Source organism: Entelurus aequoreus, linkage group LG22 (genome assembly GCF_033978785.1).
Source record: "Entelurus aequoreus isolate RoL-2023_Sb linkage group LG22, RoL_Eaeq_v1.1, whole genome shotgun sequence".
NCBI classification, from domain to species: Eukaryota; Metazoa; Chordata; class Actinopteri; order Syngnathiformes; family Syngnathidae; genus Entelurus; species Entelurus aequoreus.
This window is the reverse complement of record NC_084752.1, coordinates 38,252,360-38,278,363: the sequence shown is the minus strand read 5'-3', so window position 1 is coordinate 38,278,363 and position 26,004 is coordinate 38,252,360. Positions and strand designations below refer to the sequence as shown.

At 42.7% G+C, this 26,004-nt stretch overlaps 1 protein-coding gene across 1 annotated transcript in view; it reads left to right on the top strand.

The window, feature by feature from the left end:
• LOC133639435 (nucleosome-remodeling factor subunit BPTF-like) overlaps window positions 1-26,004 on the top strand; it is a 133,750-nt gene that overhangs the window by 13,133 nt on the left and 94,613 nt on the right. Inside the window, exons 3-10 of the mRNA XM_062032726.1 lie at window positions 8,976-9,027; window positions 12,552-12,720; window positions 18,581-18,847; window positions 19,048-19,227; window positions 19,291-19,466; window positions 21,207-21,383; window positions 21,448-21,629; window positions 25,464-25,595. Coding sequence (XP_061888710.1) covers window positions 8,976-9,027; window positions 12,552-12,720; window positions 18,581-18,847; window positions 19,048-19,227; window positions 19,291-19,466; window positions 21,207-21,383; window positions 21,448-21,629; window positions 25,464-25,595 — 1,335 coding nt within the window. The remainder of the gene's footprint in view (window positions 1-8,975; window positions 9,028-12,551; window positions 12,721-18,580; window positions 18,848-19,047; window positions 19,228-19,290; window positions 19,467-21,206; window positions 21,384-21,447; window positions 21,630-25,463; window positions 25,596-26,004) is intronic.

Sequence of the window (26,004 nt, the reverse complement as noted above, 5' to 3'; positions counted from 1 at the left end):
AATGTACTATAACAAAGGAGTTGTAATATACATCTACTAACAATCTTATTAGTGTGTTTATTAATGTACTATAACAAAGGAGTTGTAATATACATCTATTAACAATCTTATTGGTGTTTTTATTAATGTATTATAACAAAGGAGTTGTAATATACATCTATTAACAATCTTATTGGTGTTTTTATTAATGTACTATAACAAAGGAGTTGTAATATACATCTACTAACAGGCTTATTGGTGTGTTTATTAATGTACTATAACAAAGGAGTTGTAATATACATCTACTAACAATCTTATTGGTGTTTTTATTAATGTACTATAACAAAGGAGTTGTAATATACATCTACTAACAGGCTTATTGGTGTGTTTAGTGGGACAGGCAAAAGTTAAGTCAGAGAAAATGCGGTAGTTGATACAAACCCCAAAAGCAGTGAAGTTGTCACGTTGTGTAAATGGTAAATAAAAAGAGAATAAAATCATTTGCAAATCCTATTCAACTTATATTCAATTGAACAGACTGCAAAGACAAGATACTTAACGTTCGAACTGGAAAACTTTATTTTTTGCAAATATTAGCTCATTTGGAATTTGATGCCTGCAACATGTTTCCAAAAAGCTGGCACAAGTGGCAAAAAAGAGTGATAAAGTTGAGGAATGCTCATCAAAGACTTATTTGGAACATCCCACAGGTGAACAGGCTAATTGGGAACAGGTGGGTGCCATGATTGGGTATAAAACGGGGCGGGGCGGTATAGCTCGGTTGGTAGAGTGGCCGTGCCAGCAACTTGAGGGTTGCAGGTTCAATTCCCGCTTCCGCCATCCTAGTCACTGCCGTTGTGTCCTTGGGCAAGACACTTTACCCACCTGCTCCCAGTGCCACCCACACTGGTTTAAATGTAACTTAGATATTGGGTTTCACAATGTAAAGCGCTTTGAGTCACTTGAGAAAAAGCGCTATATAAATGTAATTCACTAATTCACTAAAAGCAGCTTCCATGAAATGCTCAGTCATTCACAAACAAGGACGGGGCGAGGGTCACCACTTTGTCAACAAATGCCTGAGCAAATTGTTGAACAACAACATTTCTCAACAAGGAATTTAGGGATTTCACCATCTACGCTCCGTAATATCATCAAAAGGTTCAGAGAATGTGGAGAAATCACTGCAGGTAAGCCATGATATTACACACCTTGGATCCCTCAGGCGCTACTGCATCAAAAAGCCACATCAGTGTGTAAAGGATATCACCACATGTGTATAGGAACACTTCAGAAAACCACTGTCAGTAACTACAGTTGGTCGCTACTACATCTGTAAGTGCAAGTTAAAACTCTATTATGGAAAGCAAAAGCCATTTATCAACAACACCCAGAAACGCCGCCGACTTCGCTGGGCCTGAGCTCATCTAAGATGGACTGATGCAAAGTGGAAAAGTGTTCTGTGGTCTGACGAGTCCACATTTCAAATTGTTTTTGGAAACTGTGGAAACTACGGAACAAAGAGTAAAAGAAACATCCGGATTGTTCTAGGGTGAAAGTGTAGAAGGCAGCATGTGTGATGGTATGGGGGTGTATTAGTGGTCAAGACATGTTCTAGGGTGAAAGTGTAAAAGGCAGCATGTGTGATGGTATGGGGGTGTATTAGTGGTCAAGACATGTTCTAGGGTGAAAGTGTAAAAGGCAGCATGTGTGATGGTATGGGGGTGTATTAGTGGTCAAGACATGTTCTAGGGTGAAAGTGTAGAAGGCAGCATGTGTGATGGTATGGGGGTGTATTAGTGGTCAAGACATGTTCTAGGGTGAAAGTGTAAAAGGCAGCATGTGTGATGGTATGGGGGTGTATTAGTGGTCAAGACATGTTCTAGGGTGAAAGTGTAAAAGGCAGCATGTGTGATGGTATGGGGGTGTATTAGTGGTCAAGACATGTTCTAGGGTGAAAGTGTAGAAGGCAGCATGTGTGATGGTATGGGGGTGTATTAGTGGTCAAGACATGTTCTAGGGTGAAAGTGTAAAAGGCAGCATGTGTGATGGTATGGGGGTGTATTAGTGGCCAAGACATGTTCTAGGGTGAAAGTGTAGAAGGCAGCATGTGTGATGGTATGGGGGTGTATTAGTGGTCAAGACATGTTCTAGGGTGAAAGTGTAGAAGGCAGCATGTGTGATGGTATGGGGGTGTATTAGTGGTCAAGACATGTTCTAGGGTGAAAGTGTAAAAGGCAGCATGTGTGATGGTATGGGGGTGTATTAGTGGTCAAGACATGTTCTAGGGTGAAAGTGTAAAAGGCAGCATGTGTGATGGTATGGGGGTGTATTAGTGGTCAAGACATGTTCTAGGGTGAAAGTGTAGAAGGCAGCATGTGTGATGGTATGGGGGTGTATTAGTGGTCAAGACATGTTCTAGGGTGAAAGTGTAAAAGGCAGCATGTGTGATGGTATGGGGGTGTATTAGTGGTCAAGACATGTTCTAGGGTGAAAGTGTAAAAGGCAGCATGTGTGATGGTATGGGGGTGTATTAGTGGTCAAGACATGTTCTAGGGTGAAAGTGTAAAAGGCAGCATGTGTGATGGTATGGGGGTGTATTAGTGGTCAAGACATGTTCTAGGGTGAAAGTGTAGAAGGCAGCATGTGTGATGGTATGGGGGTGTATTAGTGGTCAAGACATGTTCTAGGGTGAAAGTGTAGAAGGCAGCATGTGTGATGGTATGGGGGTGTATTAGTGGTCAAGACATGTTCTAGGGTGAAAGTGTAAGAGGCAGCATGTGTGATGGTATGGGGGTGTATTAGTGGTCAAGACATGTTCTAGGGTGAAAGTGTAGAAGGCAGCATGTGTGATGGTATGGGGGTGTATTAGTGGTCAAGACATGTTCTAGGGTGAAAGTGTAAAAGGCAGCATGTGTGATGGTATGGGGGTGTATTAGTGGTCAAGACATGTTCTAGGGTGAAAGTGTAGAAGGCAGCATGTGTGATGGTATGGGGGTGTATTAGTGGTCAAGACATGTTCTAGGATGAAAGTGTAAAAGGCAGCATGTGTGATGGTATGGGGGTGTATTAGTGGTCAAGACATGTTCTAGGGTGAAAGTGTAGAAGGCAGCATGTGTGATGGTATGGGGGTGTATTAGTGGTCAAGACATGTTCTAGGGTGAAAGTGTAAAAGGCAGCATGTGTGATGGTATGGGGGTGTATTAGTGGTCAAGACATGTTCTAGGGTGAAAGTGTAAAAGGCAGCATGTGTGATGGTATGGGGGTGTATTAGTGGTCAAGACATGTTCTAGGGTGAAAGTGTAAAAGGCAGCATGTGTGATGGTATGGGGGTGTATTAGTGGTCAAGACATGTTCTAGGGTGAAAGTGTAAAAGGCAGCATGTGTGATGGTATGGGGGTGTATTAGTGGTCAAGACATGTTCTAGGGTGAAAGTGTAAAAGGCAGCATGTGTGATGGTATGGGGGTGTATTAGTGGTCAAGACATGTTCTAGGGTGAAAGTGTAAAAGGCAGCATGTGTGATGGTATGGGGGTGTATTAGTGGTCAAGACATGTTCTAGGGTGAAAGTGTAAAAGGCAGCATGTGTGATGGTATGGGGGTGTATTAGTGGTCAAGACATGTTCTAGGGTGAAAGTGTAAAAGGCAGCATGTGTGATGGTATGGGGGTGTATTAGTGGTCAAGACATGTTCTAGGGTGAAAGTGTAAAAGGCAGCATGTGTGATGGTATGGGGGTGTATTAGTGGTCAAGACATGTTCTAGGGTGAAAGTGTAAAAGGCAGCATGTGTGATGGTATGGGGGTGTATTAGTGGTCAAGACATGTTCTAGGGTGAAAGTGTAAAAGGCAGCATGTGTGATGGTATGGGGGTGTATTAGTGGTCAAGACATGTTCTAGGGTGAAAGTGTAAAAGGCAGCATGTGTGATGGTATGGGGGTGTATTAGTGGTCAAGACATGGGTAACTTACACATCTGTGAAGGCACCATTAATGCTGAAAGGTACATACAGCTTTTGGAGCAACATATGTTGTTATCATGGACGCCCCTGCTTATTTCAGCAAGACAATGCCAAGCCAGGTGTTACAACAGCGTGGCTTCATAGTAAAAGAGTGCGGGTACTAGACTGGCCTGCCTGTAGTCCAGACATTGAAAATGTGTGGCAGCTAAAATATGAGAAGGGAGACTGTTGAACAACTTAAGCTGTACATCAAGCAAGAATGGGAAAGAATTCCACTTCAAAAATGTGTCTCCTCACTTCCCAAACCTTTACTGAGTGTTGTTAAAAGGAAAGGCCATGTAACACAGTGGTGAACATGCCTTTTTTGCAACGTGTTGCTGCCATTCAATTCTAAGTTGATGATTATTTGCAAAAAATAGCAAAGTTTCTGAGTGTGAACATGAAATATCTTGTCTTTGCAGTCTATTCAATTGAATATAAGTTGAAAAGGATTTGTTGTATTGTCTTTTTATTTACCATTTACACAACTTCACTGCTTTTGTAGTTCATATTAATAAGCTTGTTGGTGTGTTTAGTGGGACAGGCGAAAGTTAAGTCAGAGAAAATGAATGAATGTTTCTGTGCAGCCTGGTAGCAAATGCATCACGGACCGATACAGGTCCCCGGATCGGTGGTTGGGGACCTCTCTGTGTTAGAAGATACTGCAGTAGTAAACTTAGGGAAGCAATGATGCTCAGTACAATCCTGCATGGAACAATTTGTCTTTATTGACTGTGATTCTGCGTGTCTGAGAATGTGTGTGTGTTTGTGTCCGTGTGTGTTTGTGTCCGTGTGTGTTTGTGGCCGTGTGTGTTTGTGTTTGTGTCCGTGTGTGTTTGTGGCCGTGTGTGTTTGTGTTTGTGTCCATGTGTGTTTGTGGCCGTGTGTGTTTGTGGCCGTGTGTGTTTGTGTCCGTGTGTGTTTGTGTCCGTGTGTGTTTGTGGCCGTGTGTGTTTGTGTTTGTGTCCGTGTGTGTTTGTGGCCGTGTGTGTTTGTGTTTGTGTCCGTGTGTGTTTGTGGCCGTGTGTGTTTGTGTTTGTGTCCATGTGTGTTTGTGGCCGTGTGTGTTTGTGTCCGTGTGTGTTTGTGGCCGTGTGTGTTTGTGTTTGTGTCCGTGTGTGTTTGTGGCCGTGTGTGTTTGTGTTTGTGTCCATGTGTGTTTGTGGCCGTGTGTGTTTGTGGCCGTGTGTGTTTGTGTCCGTGTGTGTTTGTGTCCGTGTGTGTTTGTGGCCGTGTGTGTTTGTGTTTGTGTCCGTGTGTGTTTGTGGCCGTGTGTGTTTGTGTTTGTGTCCGTGTGTGTTTGTGGCCGTGTGTGTTTGTGTTTGTGTCCATGTGTGTTTGTGGCCGTGTGTGTTTGTGTCCGTGTGTGTTTGTGTCCGTGTGTGTTTGTGTCCGTGTGTGTTTGTGTCCGTGTGTGTTTGTGGCCGTGTGTGTTTGTGGCCGTGTGTGTTTGTGTCCGTGTGTGTTTGTGTCCGTGTGTGTTTGTGGCCGTGTGTGTTTGTGTCCGTGTGTGTTTGTGTCCGTGTGTGTTTGTGTCCCTGTGTGTTTGTGGCCGTGTGTGTTTGTGTCCGTGTGTGTTTGTGTCCGTGTGTGTTTGTGTCCGTGTGTGTTTGTGGCCGTGTGTGTTTGTGTCCGTGTGTGTTTGTGTCCGTGTGTGTTTGTGTCCGTGTGTGTTTGTGTCCGTGTGTGTTTGTGGCCGTGTGTGTTTGTGTCCGTGTGTGTTTGTGGCCGTGTGTGTTTGTGTCCGTGTGTGTTTGTGTCCGTGTGTGTTTGTGTCCGTGTGTGTTTGTGTCCGTGTGTGTTTGTGTCCGTGTGTGTTTGTGTTTGTGTGTGTTTGTGTCCGTGTGTGTTTGTGTCTGTGTGTGTTTGTGTGTGTTTGTGTCCGTGTGTGTTCCAGTGTTGCAAAAGTCCGACTAGTCAAGATGTAATTAGTGTTGAATGGGCATTGAGCCTCTTCCCCTTACACAGCTGGAAGTAGAAAATAAAGGAATGTGACATAGAAGTTTAAAAAGTAGCAGCAACTATAGATAGTTTGACTCGATGCTGCAGCTCACCTGTACTTCTGCCTGAATGCGGACTTGCAGGTACTCACAGAACGTCTATGTGACTGACTTACTGTACTGGTCCCGACTGGGAGAATAAACACACCCACTAATTTCATCAGAATTGTTTTTTTTATGTAAATATTTTTAATCAGACTTTTTGTCTGCAAAGATGAAACTCCTCTGACATGTACTGAAATAATCATTCAACTTCTATACATTATTTGACACTACCTCAAACTGCACTTTAATGTACTTTTATTGTGTCAATGCATTCACACATTTAAGATTGTACAGCAAAGATCATGTATTATTATTCCACCACCACAGCTTGACGTGCTCCACCCACACTCTACAGTTTGCATCCAATCAGAACCTGTCAGTCAAGTATCAAAATGTTCGGCTCCATCAGGAATCCTCAGCTGCCACAAAACAATACAAATATGTACAGTATATCCTGGATTACCCAGAATTCCCTGTTTTGCGGGACACTTTGCCCATGGAAAATGTTCAAACATGCACAACTCCCACATTTCTCACCCCATTAAAAAATTCAAATAAGAAAACAATTCCAGGAATTTTCAGAATTCCCGATTTTTCTAAGCGCTATTTTTACCTTTACCTGAAAAGTTTTCACAGTCCACATTTTTCAACCATTTTTGATCATTTTAACTTCAAAACATTCCTCTTCGTTGTGACAACAAAGACATTCCAGAAATATCCATTCTTTCAACACCAATCCATTCATGTCATCTAGGACGGGGGTCGGCAACCCGCGGCTCTAGAGTCGCATGCGGCTCTTTAGCGCCGCCCTAGTGGCTCTCTGGAGCTTTTTCCAAAATGTATGAAAAATGGAAAAAGATGAGGGGAAAAAAATATATTTTTTGTTTTAGTATGGTTTGTGTATGAGGACAAACATGACACAAACCTCCCTAATTGTTACAAAGCACACAGTTTATATTAAACATGCTTCACTGATTCCAGTATTTGGTGAGCGACGTTTTGTCCTACTCATTTTAGCGGTCTTTGAATTCAACGTAGTTTGTTTACATGTATAACTTTCTCCGACTTCCTAGGACGTGTTTTATGCCACTTCTTTTTCTGTCTCATTTTGTCCACCAAACTTTTAACTTTGTGCATGAATGCACAAAGGTGAGTTTTGTTGATGTTATTGACTTGTGTGGAGTGCTAATCAGACATATTTGGTCACTGCATGACTGCAAGCTAATCGATGCTAACATGCTATTTAGGCTAGCGATATGTACATATTGCATGATTATGCCTCATTTGTAGCTATATTTGAGCTCATTTAGTTTCCTTTATGTCCTCTTAATTCAACGTACATCTCCTGACACACTATCTGTATGTAATATGGCTTTTCATTTTTTCCAGACAAATTTGTTTTTGTATTTTTGGTCCAATATGGCTCTTTCAACATTTTGGGTTGCCGACCCCTGATCTAGGACAATTGTGCTAGTACCAATATTTTTTAAAGATTCCCGATTGTCCCCAAATTTCCAGGAAATTCTCATTCAAATGAATGGACGTGTTCATAGTTTTGCAATGCCCTTAATTCTCAAAATGTTGCGCCATTTTTAAACCCGATTCCGACCTTTCAACCATCCTAGATGACCATAGTAACTAATTACATGACCATAGTAACTAATTACATGATCATAGTAACTAATTACATGACCATAGTAACTAATTACATGACCATAGTAAGTAATTAGATGACCATAGTAAGTAATTACATGACCATAGTAAGTAATTACATGACCCTAGTAACTAATTACATGACCATAGTAAGTAATTACATGACCATGGTAACTCATTACATGACCATAGTAAGTAATTAGATGACCATAGTAAGTAATTACATGACCATAGTAACTAATTACATGACCATAGTAAGTAATTAGATGACCATAGTAACTAATTAGATGACCATAGTAAGTAATTAGATGACCATAGTAACTAATTAGATGACCATAGTAACTAATTAGATGACCATAGTAAGTAATTAGATGACCATAGTAACTAATTACATGACCATAGTAAGTAATTAGATGACCATAGTAACTAATTACATGACCATAGTAAATAATTACATGACCATAGTAAGTAATTACATGACCATAGTAACTAATTACATGACCATAGTAAGTAATTACATGACCCTAGTAACTAATTACATGACCATAGTAAGTAATTAGATGACCCTAGTAAGTAATTACATGACAATAGTAACTAATTACATGACAATAGTAACTAATTACATGACCATAGTAAGTAATTAGATGACCATAGTAAGTAATTAGATGACCATAGTAAGTAATTAGATGACCATAGTAACTAATTACATGACCATAGTAAGTAATTAGATGACTATAGTAAGTAATTAGATGACCATAGTAAGTAATTAGATGACCATAGTAAGTAATTACATGACCATAGTAAGTAATTAGATGACTATAGTAAGTAATTAGATGACCATAGTAAGTAATTAGATGACCATAGTAAGTAATTAGATGTGCCAGTTGAAGACTTCCGGTCATTCTAAAAGATGAGTGCACATCATAATGGCAGCTACACTTTACATCTTAAACATCTAAAACTATTATTTGAAAATGTCTGGTGGGCCAGATTGAAAAGCTTAACGGGCCCCATGTGGCACCCGGGCCTTCATTTGCCCAGGTCTGACAGACACTAGGGGCTGAAAACTGTATCACGATATAAATGTTTTATATCAGTCGATATCAAAATAAGGACCGGAAATGTTTTTTTATTGAAAATTGAACCTTCCTCTGATAATCCCCACAACTATGAAGGCAGAAAGGAAAGCAAATATCAACACAACCATGGACATTTATTTTGTGGCCCAGCCCAAATAGACCTCATCAGAGAGATGCTTTTCTAAATGTTTCTCCAAACTGAACTTTGTCATCTGCTCTACAGAGAAGAGGATGGTGAGCAGGAGGACAAAGCCATCTGGTACTACAGCACCAAGGTAAGTCCATCATGTCTCACACATTATATATACAGCCCTTTGAGACACTTGTGATTTAGGGCTATATAAATAAACATTGATTGATTGATTATATTACTGATGGCTGTCCATTCAACAAACATGCATTTTTCTATTGACATTTCTCATACTCTTTTGTTTGACAGTTGTAAATAGTCTCCCAATAGGGCTGTACAGTGTGGCCTCATGGTTATCATGGTGGTCACTTTCAGGAAGTAGAGGTAGGACTGAAAAGTGTATGACCGTATAAGTGTTGAATATCGGTCGATATCGCGGTATGTGGGCTTGTATAAAGCCTCAGGGAGTTGAACACCCCTGCCTTACATAATTGCGGGGTCACCCTTGGGCAAGGTGTAGCACCCGAATGACCCCCCCCAATCAGGGTTACGATACCCCCCATGGACCAAATGATGAGAAGATGCGTTACACCCGGAGGAAGCCCGGGGCCCTCCTCCGGAACTAGGCCCGCAGGCAGGGCCCGTCAGCGAGCGCCTGGTGGCCGGGCTAGTCATGGAGCCCGAAGAAGCTACGTGGTCACACCATCTTTACCGCCACGTGGGCCCACCACCCGCGGCCGGAACCAGTGGGGTCGGGCCAGGAAAAAATATATTCAATGTACAAAACCCAATACCAATGAAGTTGTCACGTTGTGTAAATGGTAAATAAAAAGAGAATACAACAAATCCTTTTCTACTTATATTTAATTGAATAGACTGCAAAGACTAGATATTTAACGTTCGGACTGGAAAACTTTTGTTTTATTTTTTGCAAATATTAGCTCATTTGGAATTTCATGCCTGCAACATGTTTCATAAAAGCTGGCACAAGTGGCAAAAAAGAGTGAGAAAGTTGAGGAATGCTCATCAAAGACTTATTTGGAACATCCCACAGGTGAACAGGCTAATTGGGAACAGGTGGGTGCCATGATTGGGTATAAAAGCAGCTTCCATGAAATGCTCAGTCATTCACAAACAAGGACGGGGCGAGGGTCACCACTTTGTCAACAAATGCCTGAGCAAATTGTTGAACAACAACATTTCTCAACAAGGAATTTAGGGATTTCACCATCTACGCTCCGTAATATCATCAAAAGGTTCAGAGAATGTGGAGAAATCACTGCAGGTAAGCCATGATATTACACACCTTGGATCCTTCAGGCGCTATTGCATCAAAAAGCCACATCAGTGTGTAAAGGATATCACCACAGGGCTCAGGAACACTTCAGAAAACCACTGTCAGTAACTACAGTTGGTCGCTACATCTGTAAGTGCAAGTTAAAACTACTATGCAAAACCAAAGTCATTTATCAACAACACCCGAAACGCAGCTGGCTTCGCTGGGCCCGAGCTCATCTAAGATAGACTGATGCAAAGTGGAAAAGTGTTCTGTGGACGTCGTGTCCTCCGGAACAAAGAGGGAAAGAACCATCCGGACTGTTCTAGGGTGAAAGTGTAAAAGGCAGCATGTGTGATGGTATGGGGGTGTATTAGTGGTCAAGACATGTTCTAGGGTGAAAGTGTAAAAGGCAGCATGTGTGATGGTATGGGGGTGTATTAGTGGTCAAGACATGTTCTAGGGTGAAAGTGTAAAAGGCAGCATGTGTGATGGTATGGGGGTGTATTAGTGGTCAAGACATGTTCTAGGGTGAAAGTGTAAAAGGCAGCATGTGTGATGGTATGGGGGTGTATTAGTGGTCAAGACATGTTCTAGGGTGAAAGTGTAAAAGGCAGCATGTGTGATGGTATGGGGGTGTATTAGTGGTCAAGACATGTTCTAGGGTGAAAGTGTAAAAGGCAGCATGTGTGATGGTATGGGGGTGTATTAGTGGTCAAGACATGTTCTAGGGTGAAAGTGTAAAAGGCAGCATGTGTGATGGTATGGGGGTGTATTAGTGGTCAAGACATGTTCTAGGGTGAAAGTGTAAAAGGCAGCATGTGTGATGGTATGGGGGTGTATTAGTGGTCAAGACATGTTCTAGGGTGAAAGTGTAAAAGGCAGCATGTGTGATGGTATGGGGGTGTATTAGTGGTCAAGACATGTTTTAGGGTGAAAGTGTAAAAGGCAGCATGTGTGATGGTATGGGGGTGTATTAGTGGTCAAGACATGTTCTAGGGTGAAAGTGTAAAAGTCAGCATGTGTGATGGTATGGGGGTGTATTAGTGGTCAAGACATGGGTAACTTACACATCTGTGAAGGCACCATTAATGCTGAAAGGTACATACAGGTGTTATCATGGACGCCCCTGCTTATTTCAGCAAGACAATGCCAAGCCAGGTGTTACAACAGCGTGGCTTCATAGTAAAAGAGTGTGGGTACTAGACTGGCCTGCCCGTAGTCCAGACATTGAACATGTGTGAAGGCTAAAATATGAGAAGGGAGACTGTTGAACAACTTAAGCTGTACATCAAGCAAGAATGGGAAAGAATTCCACTTCAAAAATGTGTCTCCTCACTTCCCAAACCTTTACTGAGTGTTGTTAAAAGGAAAGGCCATGTAACACACTGGTAAAATGCTACTGTGACAACTTTTTTGCAATGTGTTGCTGCCATTACATTCTAAGTTGATGATTATTTGCAAAAAAGAACAAAGTTTCTCAGTGTGAACATGAAATATCTTGTCTTTGCAGTCTATTCAATTGAATAGAAGTTGAAAAGGATTTGTTGTATTGTCTTTTTATTTAGCATTTACACAACTTCACTGCTTTTGTAGTTTGTAAATATTTGTATTGAAAATGTAACCTTCCTCTGATTATAATCCGCTGAGCTATCAAAGCAGAAAGGAAAGGAAATATCAACACAAGCATGATGTAATGTAAACACAGTTCTAAAATGACATCAAACACTTAACAATAACTTCTTATAATGAAGGTGCAAAAATAAGAAATATGTAAGACATGCTAAATAAAGTTGAACAAAACTACTATTTTCTGCAGGTTTGGTGCAGTTGTTGTCACGGGCTAAGGTGATGTATTACCTTGGTCTGACTACGCTCCGTTTGAATCAATCCAATAAACTGTCCAGGTGACTTTTCCTGTTTGCAAATAATCAACCACGAGACACCAAACTTGATCGTTGATGCTGTTGCCTGATTGGCTGTTAGTGTCATTCCCATCACTTCCTGCATTGCTCAGCTAGCGAGTGTCTTTGTACATGCAACCAACCTTGTTTTTAACAAAGAATAAAATAGATGTATCGAACGTTTTATCAAACGCACTTTTTGTTCATATAGATCACGTGTCTATTGCGATATATATTGATATCGTTTTATCACCCAGCCCTAAATCGAGTGTTGAAATATTTATTGGAGCGTCCCTGTATGGAGTTTGCATGTTAGCATATTAAGCTAATTGGAGACTCCCAATTGTCTGTATTAAAGTAATGCTGATTGTTTATGTTGCCATAATAGTTCAGTCCTACTTGGGACACATACTACTGTAAGATAATCATTAAAAAATGTCAATTGTGATCATCCCTCACGCAAAGTCTCTGTCTCTCTTCTTGTGCCAGGTCCAGCTGGCTGAGCTCATCAACTGCTTGGATAAGGAATACTGGGAGGCCAACCTCTATGCCGCTCTTGAAGAAATTCGAGATGAGGTGCATGTTCACATGGACATCACAGAGGACCTCACCAACAAGGCTCGGGGCAACAACAGGTGTTTCCTCACCGTCGCTAACGGTAAGGAGCTTTTTCCTTAAATGACTAGTTTTAGTCTGACTTTCATAATCAAGCCGTTGCTTTTGTTTACACCAGATCTTCTTGAAGACATTTTGTCTGACTGTCAGGTTAAACCTGTTGGCCAGCTTTGCATTTGACATGAACAGTACAGCGTCGTACTGCCATGACTGCACTTGTCAATACAAGCTTTGCATTTGACATGAACAGTACAGCGTCGTACTGCCATGACTGGACTTGTCAATACAAGCTTTGCATTTGACATGAACAGTACAGCGTCGTACTGCCATGACTGCACTTGTCAATACCAGCTTTGCATTTGACATGAACAGTACAGCGTCGTACTGCCATGACTGGACTTGTCAATACAAGCTTTGCATTTGACATGAACAGTACAGCGTCGTACTGCCATGACTGGACTTGTCAATACCAGCTTTGCATTTGACATGAACAGTACAGCGTCGTACTGCCATGACTGGACTTGTCAATACAAGCTTTGCATTTGACATGAACAGTACAGCGTCGTACTGCCATGACTGCACTTGTCAATACAAGCTTTGCATTTGACATGAACAGTACAGCGTCGTACTGCCATGACTGGACTTGTCAATACAAGCTTTGCATTTGACATGAACAGTACAGCGTCGTACTGCCATGACTGGACTTGTCAATACAAGCTTTGCATTTGACATGAACAGTACAGCGTCGTACTGCCATGACTGGACTTGTCAATACAAGCTTTTGCTTCTCAAGATGACAAGCCTAAACAGAACCTGTCCATGTGTTCAATCTTCAACCATAAGGCAGTTTTTGCATGAAAAAAGGCCAAATAGGTACAATAACAACATTGGCCAATTGAGGACTGATAGAGAAGCAACTAAATTGAACTGAAACAATGAAAAAAAAACAGTTTCACCTCGAGAATCAACCCATGTGTTTTTTTCAGGGCCGATACCGATTACTAGTAAGGAGGCCGAGAACCGATATTCATGTGGGGTACAATGTATTTAAACATGAATAGTATGTCAGTAAACAGCTGAAGTTGCTTTTTTTAGGAAACCTTGGACCAGTGTTTCAAGTGGCGCTAATGTTCAATTTAGCAGTAAAAACTTTATCACGTGTGTCTCAGATTGGGATGTCACCGTATGAACATCTCTTATCACGTTATTATTATTGTGACCAAATTCATCACGGTTATCATTAATATCGCCAAATATGCTCAACATTTTCAAAAAGTACTTAGCCAAGTTTTATTGGAAAAAAACACATTCAAAATGATTTCCTTTGAAGAAAAAACATTGATGTTTATAAGAACACTGTACTTGTACCTCAAGTAGAAATTGAATGTGCACATGAAAACAACACCAGCATTATAAACAAGTAATATGGCAGAAACTAAATAACAGAACTTTTTTTTTTAAATGTGGAAATTGTGCAAGATAGCATCTTAAGGACACAAGAGATAAACAAATAAAACATAAATGTAAGAATTGTGCAAGATGGCACCTGATGGCCATAAGACGTAACTGCACTTTTTCTCCAAATGAATAAAAATAGTGTGTTCATCATATATGAGATGTAATGTACCATCCTAGTCACGTCCGTTGTGCCCTTGGGCAAGACACTTCACCCTTGCTCCTGATGGCTGCTGGTTAGCGCCTTGCATGGCAGCTCCCGCCATCAGTGTGAATGTGTGTGTGTGAATGTGTGTGTGAATGTGTGTGTGAATGTGTGTGTGAATGTGTGTGTGTGAATGTGTGTGTGTAAATGTGTGAGTGTGAATGTGTGTGTGAATGTGTGTGTGAATGTGTGTGTGAATGTGTGTGTGTGAATGTGTGTGTGAATGTGTGTGTGAATGTGTGTGTGAATGTGTGTGTGTGAATGTGTGTGTGAATGTGTGTGTGTGAATGTGTGTGTGAATGTGTGTGTGAATGTGTGTGTGTGAATGTGTGTGTGTGAATGTGTGTGTGAATGTGTGTGTGAATGTGTGTGTGTGAATGTGTGTGTGAATGTGTGTGTGAATGTGTGTGTGAATGTGTGTGTGAATGTGTGTGTGTGAATGTGTGTGTGTAAATGTGTGTGTGTGAATGTGTGTGTGAATGTGTGTGTGAATGTGTGTGTGTGAATGTGTGTGTGAATGTGTGTGTGAATGTGTGTGTGTGAATGTGTGTGTGTGAATGTGTGTGTGAATGTGTGTGTGTGAATGTGTGTGTGAATGTGTGTGTGTGAATGTGTGTGTGAATGTGTGTGTGAATGTGTGTGTGTGAATGTGTGTGTGAATGTGTGTGTGAATGTGTGTGTGAATGTGTGTGTGTGAATGTGTGTGTGAATGTGTGTGTGAATGTGTGTGGGAATGTGTGTGTGAATGTGTGTGTGAATGTGTGTGTGTGTGAAAGTGTGTGTGTGAATATGTGTGTGTGAATGTGTGTGTGAATGTGTGTGTGTGAATGTGTGTGTGAATGTGTGTGTGAATGTGTGTGTGAATGTGTGTGAATGTGTGTGTGAATGTGTGTTTGAATTTGTGTGTGAATGTGTGTGTGAATGTGTGTGTGTGAATGTGAATGTGTGAATGTGAATGTGTGTGTGAATGTGTGTGTGAATGTGTGTGTGTGAATGTGTGTGTGTGAATGTGTGTGTGTGAATGTGTGTGTGTGAATGTGTGTGTGTGAATGTGTGTGTGAATGTGTGTGTGAATGTGTGTGTGTGAATGTGTGTGTGAATGTGTGTGTGAATGTGTGTGTGAATGTGTGTGTGAATGTGTGTGTGTGTGAAAGTGTGTGTGAATGTGTGTGTGTGAATATGTGTGTGTGAATGTGTGTGTGAATGTGTGTGTGAATGTGTGTGTGTGAATATGTGTGTGAATGTGTGTGTGAATGTGTGTGTGAATGTGTGTGAATGTGTGTGTGAATGTGTGTGTGAATGTGTGTGAATGTGTGTGTGAATGTGTGTGTGAATGTGTGTGTGAATGTGTGTGTGAATGTGTGTGTGAATGTGTGTGTGAATGTGTGTGTGTGAATGTGTGTGTGTGAATGTGTGTGTGTGAATGTGTGTGTGTGAATGTGTGTGTGTGAATGTGTGTGTGAATGTGTGTGTGAATGTGTGTGTGAATGTGTGTGTGTGAATGTGTGTGTGAATGTGTGTGTGAATGTGTGTGTGAATGTGTGTGTGAATGTGTGTGTGTGAATGTGTGTGTGAATGTGTGTGTGTGAATGTGTGTGTGAATGTGTGTGTGAATGTGTGTGTGTGAATGTGTGTGTGAATGTGTGTGTGTGAATGTGTGTGTGTGAATGTGTGTGTGAATGTGTGTGTGAATGTGTGTGTGTGAATGTGTGTGTGAATGTGTGTGTGTGAAGTGTGTGTGAATGTGTGTGTGAATGTGTGTGTGTGTGAATGTGTGTGTGTGAATGTGTGTGTGTGAATGTGTGTGTGAATGTGTGTGTGTGAATGTGTGTGTGAATGTGTGTGTGTGAATGTGTGTGTGAATGTGTGTGTGTGAATGTGTGTGTGAATGTGTGTGTATGAATGTGTGTGTGTGAATGTGTGTGTGAATGTGTGTGTGTGTGAATGTGTGTGTGAATGTGTGTGTGTGAATGTGTGTGTGAATGGGTGTGTGAATGTGTGTGTGTGTGTGTGTGTGTGTGAATGTGTGTGTGAATGTGTGTGTGAATGGGTGTGTGAATGTGTGTGTGTGTGTGTGTGTGTGTGAATGTGTGTGTGAATGTGTGTGTGAATGTGTGTGTGAATGTGTGTGTGAATGTGTAAATAGTGTCAAAGCGTTTTGAGTACCTTGAAGGTATAAAAGTGCTCTCCAAGTATAAGCCATTGATCATTATTTATTATAATGTTACACATCGGGCTGCACGATTATGGCCAAGTTGATGATTAAGATTGATGAAGTTGTGATAACATCGCCTGCTGCATGTTTCCTCACATGAACTCTCAGTCACAGCTGATGGACGCTGGATTGAGAAAATGAAACCAATGTCTCCTCCACGGTATACTTTTAGCGCAGGACAAGTGCACTTGTCTCCAATAGCGGTAGTCATCTAATAACAGCAGTGCGCTCTTGAACGCAAGCCCACATTTCACGGAAATGAAGCGAGGGAAAGGAAGTTAATGGACTGGGTTTAGTCCAAGAGGAAGTCTACGGAGCAAAGTCTGTAGTTGCTGTGTGCCAAACCACGATAGTGACAGGAAGTGAGCAGTGTTGCCTAAAATGCAGTAATAAATGACGGGTTTTCCGTATTTAACAATTTATAAATTAATAGCCAATAAATTAATAACCAATTATTAACCAATTAGTCCATGGTTCTGGCCCGAAAAAGGCTGGAGTGCCATCTCCGAGTTGGGGAAGAGATCTTGCCCCATGTGGAGGAGGTCCAGCACCAGGAGTGAGGGAAGAGTGGATGGTGAGATCGACAGGCGGATCGGATCGGATCGGATCGGATCGGTCTTCAGTGATGCGGACGCTGTATCGATCCGTTGTGGTGAAGAAGGAGCTGAGCCGGAAGGCAAAGCTCTCAATTTAGCGGTCCATCTACGTTCCCATCCTCACCTATGGTCATGATCTTTGGGTTATGACCGGAAGGACAAGATCACGCGTACAAGCGGCCCAAATGAGTTTCCTCCGCCGGGTGGTGGGTCTCTCCCTTAGAGATAGAGTGAGAAGCTCTGTCATCCGGGGGGAGCTCAAAGTAAAGCCACATGGAGAGGAGCCAGATGAGGTGGTTCGGGCATCTGGTCAGGATGCCACCCGAACGCCTCCCTAGGGAGGTGTTTAGGGCACGTCCGACCGGTAGGAGGCCACGGGGAAGACCCAGGACACGTTGGGAAGACTATGTCTCCCGGCTGGCCTGGGAACGCCTCGGGATCCCTCAGGAGGAGCTGGACCAAGTGGCTGAGGAGAGCGAAGTCTGGGCTTCTCTGCTTAGGCTGCTGCCCCCGCAACCCGACCTCGCATAAGCGGGAGAAGATGGATGGATGGATGGCTATTAACCAATTCATATAAATTACTAACCGTCAGGAATTTTATGGCGGTTTATCATTAAATAGTCTCAGAAGAGCATAAACATTTGCATTTCAAAATATGCCAAATCACCTGGGAAGATTAGTAACAATATGAGATTTCTCGAAGTCACGATAACACACTATCTACTCAGTTAATGGATTTAAAACATACTAAGGCTTCCTTGTGAAGAACCCTGGAATATTGCAAACTTTTAAATCAAAACAATTCTAGGCTCCTTCACGTAGTTTATAGTTGAGACATTTTTTCCTGGATGTTCCAGAAAGTATGAGAATGTGTGAGATGCAGCCTGCTCCTTTTGACTTGTATTATAAGTCTCTTATTTGTTAAGATATTTACACAAAGTTTGCATTTTTGGCAGAGATATATTTTCTGTCATCCATTTGTGTCACAATGTTTATTCGTCAAATTACGGAAGAAGAAACTTTTTTCATGAGCCCACACTCCCGGCGTTGTGGACGGAGGCTCGATCGCTGCAGTAGCGGAAACAAAACTTAACTGGGAAGACGTTGGGAAAGAAGAACTGGATTTGCCGTCAAAAAATAGAAGTTTTGACAGGTAAGCAGAAGAGACGTAGGAGGGAGAGAAAGGGAGTGTTCACTTTGATGGAAAGAAATGAAAATAGGGAATTCTTCTCATGCACGGCAAACATGCTCACTAGTATATTTTTGACATACTAATATGTGTATTGTATCTGCTCCTCTAGTACTGTAAAAAAAGATGCCAAATATCACTTAAACGGGTCTGAAAATGAACAGGAAGAAGCCAGTCTTATTTAATCCTGCCCTTGTCCATGTCTCAGCAATCACTGATTCATCAATGATGTTCCCCTCCTAGAGGAGATCCTGGAGCGTCTGCGGGCCAAGAAGGAAGAGGAGCTGCAGGAAATAAAGAGGCGGGCTGCTGAGGAGGCCCTCAAAGCTCGTCTGGAGCAGCTGAAAGATGAGGGGGAGCAGGTGGACGTGGCGAAAGACCACCAAGACGCCAAGTTGAATGAAGGCGAAGGACATCAGGACGTCGACGTCAAAGAAGCGGCCGAGATGGATGACAAGGAGACGAATGGCGACGTGGAGGAAGAGAAGAAACATGTTGTCACTGCTGAAGGTAAGTCAATATGCTGGAGGGATTATGTATCAAACTGTGTGTATTAAAACTGTTGCCATAGCAGCTTTTGTGTTGCATGTACTCCACTCGGTCAGCAGAGGGAGCTGTAACCTAAAGCATGTCAAACAATGGCACTGCTGGACTCAGTACAGCTGTGCCACTCAAAACTGGAAGTTTTATACCACTTTAACATTTCATAGTAGAAAATGCATCATCCGAATGTGTTCCTGCGAGTGGCGACGATGTCCCGAGTCTGAGCCACCCCAGCCAGGTGATGGAGGAGAACAGTAACAGCAGCATGGTCCCACCCAGGGACCCTGAACTCCCTGACCTGGCCGACAAGTCCTCCCAGTCATCCCTGGCCAGCTTGGAAGACACAGGTCAGACAATTGCAAGATAAAGTGAAGTCTTGTGTGCAAACAATGGCCTGCTGTGTGCTGCAGGAGAGAGCAGAGATTCCACCAACGGGGAGATGGTGTGTCTGGGTGGTAAGAAGTCCGCTGCAACTCGCATGGTGACCCGACTGAGGAACCCAGACAGCAAGCTGAGCCAGATGAAGAGCCAGCAGGTGGCTGCTGCCCTCCATGAAGCCAACAAGGGCTTCAAGGAGGGTAAAGAGGTGAGAGACAAACATAGCTACTGTATATGTACTGTAAATGACAGGCCCTGATTGATGGATTGAAACTTTTATTAGTACAGTACAGTACAGTACATATTCCGTACAATTGACCATCCCAATAAGTTTTTCAACTTGTTTAAGTTGGGGTCCACATTAATCAATTCATGGTACCTCATTTGTAAAGAGGGCGTGGCATTAATTACAATCACATATTAGTCAACTTTAGTAATGATTTGGAGTCCATGAGAGAGTGCCATGGAAAAGGTCTCTTTCTTTGACCACATGGTAACTTATTAAGCAGTATATTGCACAGCACGACAAAACCAATGTTGTAATAGCAAACTGCTCATCCAGCAATGATAATAAAGCTGCTGGATGCTGACCACTCAATATGCTATATACTGATATATATATATATATATACACTACCGTTCAAAAGTTTGGGGTCACATGTAAATGTCCTTATTTTTGAAGGAAAAGCACTGTACTTTTCAATGAAGATAACTTTAAGAGACCCTGGCCTGAAGACCAAAGACTGACTCGTCCAGCTGAAAAAAAGCACTCGGTAACAATAACTTCACATGGATGTGCTCTAACTAGCAGAGTGTTTTTTAACCATAGGGCACACCTCTCCATTGTTGGGCTGCGAGCGCGCCTTAAAGAGCCGCCAAAAATATCTCTTTCTCAGCTGTAGTTCATATTAGCCGCAGTGGTACTTGGTTGTAATACACTTTTGCACCACTTGTGGCAGTAATGACAATATCAATCAATCAATGTTTATTTATATAGCCGTAAATCTCAAGTGTCTCAAAGGGCTGTACAAGCCACAACGACATCCTCGGTACACAGCCCACATACGGGCAAGGAAAACTCACCCCAGTGGGACAATATCAAACAAACAGAAGAAGTCTGGCGCTAAAGTCATAGAGAAGTTTCCTAAACGCAAAAATGATTATTAAAGTGGTGAAGCTGTATTTTCTTTTGCACTTACATTTTATCAACAGTTTATTTAGGAAACAAATTATTATCATCAATCATTTTTATTTAGTTGCAATGTATTTTTTATTTTCACACTGCATAATTATATGTAAATGTACTTTTGTACAGTTTTTTTGAGTCCCTTCTTCTGCACTATATTTGATGGGCGTTTATTTTTGTAATCAGCCTGACCTAAGCCTGGATAATAATATTTGTGATTGCCACAAGGTTTATCCTGTTCAACTGTAAGTAGGTTAGATATAATAATTGAATATGACTAATTTAGTGTTCATATTTGAGAGGGCCCCAGGCCCTTCTGTAGTGAAAAGTTTGGCCCTGAGGTCACATACAGGTGTTTATTCCAAAGTGAATTAAAAGGCACTAATGAAAGGAATACAGTCTTTTATTAAAGTGAACAAAAGAAATGATGTAAAAAAAAATAAACCACTGTTAGTGAGGGCAGCGCCAAAAAGATGTCAAAGGATCATTACCTTTTTCCAGAGCAGAGCTACACCTTCAAGATGAGGCAGTGCTTCAATACCTGGCCAGTCCCACCGGGGCCGACAAGGGCTTGACAGCAGGTTGATAGTCGGATTAGGATCCTCCGAATCCAATCTTGGACTGTATGAAGACAGCCCGAGTGAATGCCAATGTTTGTTGACTCGGACTCAGCGCTTGTTAGAGACCCTCCCAGTTATTTGCTTCTTTTACAGCAGGTAGAAGACACTAATATTATGATTGCTATGTTTCCTCCCTCAATAGATCCTAGTAGTGAATGCACAAGGGGATGTGACCCGTGTCAGCACACGCAGCAAAGACGTGGTGATGAAGGGCTTGATCTGTCAGTTCTTCAAACTGGGCCAGGAGGGCAAGTATCGTGTCTATCACAACCAGTACAGCACAAATACCCTGGCCCTCAACAAGCACCAGCACAGAGAGGCAAGTACAAATGGCCAGCTGCTTGTAGACCCGCCCATAATGTTCCTTGTGATTCTTTCATCAGGACCACGACAAAAAACGCCATCTCTCCCACAAGTTCTGTTTGACACCGGCAGGGGAATTCAAGTGGAACGGGTCCATCCACGGTTCTAAGCTGATCACCATCTCTACACTGAGACTCACCATCATCCAGTTGGAAAACAATGTGCCATCACCGTTCATGCACCCCAACTGGGCCTCACACAGGTGTGGGAATCCTTGTCTCGCTCTTGTCGTTGCCACTGGTGCATCTTTTCTTTCCTTGTCTCATACCAATATTTGGATGACAGAACCAAACTGTATTTTGATACTTCAATACTTTTCAAAATGAAGGGGACCACAAAATAATGGCTTTAATTTAAGAGAAAATCTTATGATACATTAAACATATGTTTCTTAGTTCAATCAAAGAACAATGTTGTCATTAAAACTGTTATGATCTGTTGTTTGGATCATAGTTTGAAGTTTATTTAGGTTTTGATTGACGTCTGCTTTAAGTGAAGTGAATTATATTTATACAGCGCTTTTTCTCTAGTGACTCAAGGCGCTTTACATAGTGGAAGCCAATATCTAAGTTCCATTTAAAGCAGTGTGGGTGGCACTGGGAGCAGGTGGGTCAAGTGTCTTGCCCAAGGACACAACGGCAGTGACTAGGATGGCGGAAGCGGGGATCGAACCTGGAACCCTCATGTTGCTGGCACGGCCACTCTACCAACCGAGCTATACCGCCCGTTTAAGTTGTGTTTCAGCACCCATGTTTTGGGTTTTTGGGTTGTCATGGGTACTGATAAGTGTTGGGGACGCTCAGCTGTTCCTGGGCACTAATCATGTAGTCCTGGGTACTGATAAGTGTTGGAGACGCTCACCTGTTCCTGGGCACTAATCATGTAGTCCTGGGTACTGATAAGTGTTGGAGACGCTCACCTGTTCCTGGGCACTAATCATGTAGTCCTGGGTACTGATAAGTGTTGGGGACGCTCACCTGTTCCTGGGCACTAATCATGTAGTCCTGGGTACTGATAAGTGTTGGAGACGCTCACCTGTTCCTGGGCACTAATCATGTAGTCCTGGGTACTGATAAGTGTTGGAGACGCTCAGCTGTTCCTGGGCACTAATCATGTAGTCCTGGGTACTGATAAGTGTTGGGGACGCTCACCTGTTCCTGGGCACTAATCATGTAGTCCTGGGTACTGATAAGTGTTGGGGACGCTCACCTGTTCCTGGGCACTAATCATGTAGTCCTGGGTACTGATAAGTGTTGGGGACGCTCAGCTGTTCCTGGGCACTAATCATGTAGTCCTGGGTACTGATAAGTGTTGGGGACGCTCAGCTGTTCCTGGGCACTAATCATGTAGTCCTGGGTACTGATAAGTGTTGGGGACGCTCACCTGTTCCTGGGCACTAATCATGTAGTCCTGGGTACTGATAAGTGTTGGGGACGCTCACCTGTTCCTGGGCACTAATCATGTAGTCCTGGGTACTGATAAGTGTTGGGGACGCTCAGCTGTTCCTGGGCACTAATCATGTAGTCCTGGGTACTGATAAGTGTTGGAGACGCTCACCTGTTCCTGGGCACTAATCATGTAGTCCTGGGTACTGATTAGTGTTGGGGACGCTCAGCTGTTCCTGGGCACTAATCATGTAGTCCTGGGTACTGATAAGTGTTGGAGACGCTCACCTGTTCCTGGGCACTAATCATGTAGTCCTGGGTACTGATTAGTGTTGGGGACGCTCAGCTGTTCCTGGGCACTAATCATGTAGTCCTGGGTACTGATAAGTGTTGGGGACGCTCACCTGTTCCTGGGCACTAATCATGTAGTCCTGGGTACTGATAAGTGTTGGGGACGCTCACCTGTTCCTGGGCACTAATCATGTAGTCCTGGGTACTGATAAGTGTTGGGGACGCTCAGCTGTTCCTGGGCACTAATCATGTAGTCCTGGGTACTGATAAGTGTTGGAGACGCTCACCTGTTCCTGGGCACTAATCATGTAGTCCTGGGTACTGATAAGTGTTGGGGACGCTCAGCTGTTCCTGGGCACTAATCATGTAGTCCTGGGTACTGATAAGTGTTGGAGACGCTCACCTGTTCCTGGGCACTAATCATGTAGTCCTGGGTACTGATTAGTGTTGGGGACGCTCAGCTGTTCCTGGGCACTAATCATGTAGTCCTGGGTACTGATAAGTGTTGGGGACGCTCAGCTGTTCCTGGGCACTAATCATGTAGTCCTGGGTACTGATAAGTGTTGGGGACGCTCACCTGTTCCTGGGCACTAATCATGTAGTCCTGGGTACTGATAAGTGTTGGGGACGCTCACCTGTTCCTGGGCACTAATCATGTAGTCCTGGGTACTGATAAGTGTTGGAGACGCTCAGCTGTTCCTGGGCACTAATCATGTAGTCCTGGGTACTGATAAGTGTTGGGGACGCTCAGCTGTTCCTGGGCACTAATCATGTAGTCCTGGGTACTGATAAGTGTTGGAGACGCTCACCTGTTCCTGGGCACTAATCATGTAGTCCTGGGTACTGATAAGTGTTGGAGACGCTCACCTGTTCCTGGGCACTAATCATGTAGTCCTGGGTACTGATAAGTGTTGGAGACGCTCAGCTGTTCCTGGGCACTAATCATGTAGTCCTGGGTACTGATAAGTGTTGGGGACGCTCAGCTGTTCCTGGGCACTAATCATGTAGTCCTGGGTACTGATTAGTGTTGGGGACGCTCACCTGTTCCTAGGCACTAATCATGTAGTCCTGGGTACTGATTAGTGTTGGAGACGCTCAGCTGTTCCTGGGCACTAATCATGTAGTCCTGGGTACTGATAAGTGTTGGGGACGCTCAGCTGTTCCTGGGCACTAATCATGTAGTCCTGGGTACTGATTAGTGTTGGGGACGCTCAGCTGTTCCTGGGCACTAATCATGTAGTCCTGCCTTTTGGCCTCACTCAGTCTGGTGCTTTTGTTTGCTCCCATGCAAATGTTACCTTTATTCCTTGTGTTTCTTGCGCTAAGTTCCGCCTTAGTTTTTCCTGTGTAGCTATCCCGTTAGCTTCCAGTGCTATATGCACGCTTGTTTTGTTTGTTCCGGCCTGAGAATAAATCATACTCTTACCTGCATGCGGTTGGAAGAACAATCATGCCACCCACCTGTTACAGTGAACATCCTAATCAATTTCTCTTTTAGTAGTAAGTAAGCAAAGGGCTTACAAAGTTTTCTATTAGTCTGCTGACATATTGTGTCATTTATAATTCTATTATTTTGTCAAAATTATGAGGGACAAGCGGTGGAAAATGTATTATTAATCTACTTGTTCATTTACTGTTAATATCTGCTTATTTTCTCTTTTACCATGTTGTATCTACACTTCTGCTAAAATGTAATAATCATTTATTTTTCTGTTGTTTGATACTTTACATTAGTTTTGGATGATACCACACATTTACTGTAGGTATGGATCCAATACCAAGTAGTTACAGGATCATACATTGGTCATATTCCAAGTCCTCATGTGTCCAGGGACATATTTACTGAGTTTATAAACAATAAAAAAAAGACGAAATATTTCTTGATTAAAAAAAATGTATATATCGATGTGTATCGACTATATACGGCTCCTGTACTTGGTATCGTTGCAGTCGATATTTGTATAGATTGACCCATTTGTTTACATTGAGGAGCACTAGTCTGCTGTTAGTGTTTATCTATTGTATGTTTGGTGTAGCATATTCAACTATTCTCCCATTTGTAAGAAATGTAGTTTATTTGTAGCTAAAACACTGGATGGACGTTAGCTGCTTGCTAGCTATGACACTTGCAGAGTGGCGCCTCCGTGTTTATATCTTCACCTTTAGTGTTGGTTTTTAAGCCATAATACCTCCTTTCTCCCTATTCTGTCTCTTGTAAGTGCTCTGTGTGCGTGTTGACTAGATTACCAGCAATGTCTTCAAAGGCAGTATAGTACCTTGTTTAAATCATGAGCCGTCCAACCCTACTAGGAAGCACAATAAAGAAAATAGGATGACCAGAAAGTGTGTTGTTTTTGTAGGACCAATTGGATCAAAGCAGTTCAGATGTGCAGCAAGGCCAGAGAGTTTGCTCTGGCTTTGGCCATCCTGGAGTGTGCCATCAAGCCTGTGGCAACCATGCCGGTCTGGAAGGACTCCCTCGGCCACACCAGGTACACACATCATCGCCCGGGTTTGCATGTTCAATCAAGATCCATGTTGTTGTATGGACAAAATCAATAGGAATCTCACATCCCTCAGGGGAAAGGTCCTATTGGCATCATTTCATTTCATATAAACCGCTTTCCGAGATTGAGTTTCAAATGAAAACATGGAGATGAAACAAGCATTCAGTGTGTAGTCAGCCGGGGCCACTTGAGCAGTGATCCTGAGCAGATCACATCAAAAGGCCCACCCTAGCTGTGAGGACTAATATTTACACTGTAGTACTACCACCCACTTATGCCTCTCAGCCACCGCTGCTTCAACACAACACCCCCTTTTCAAGAAGCCATTGGCCAAAACTTCAAACCTTGGAGCTCAAAAATGTCTATGATCTTCCTGCCACCCAAAAAAAATGGT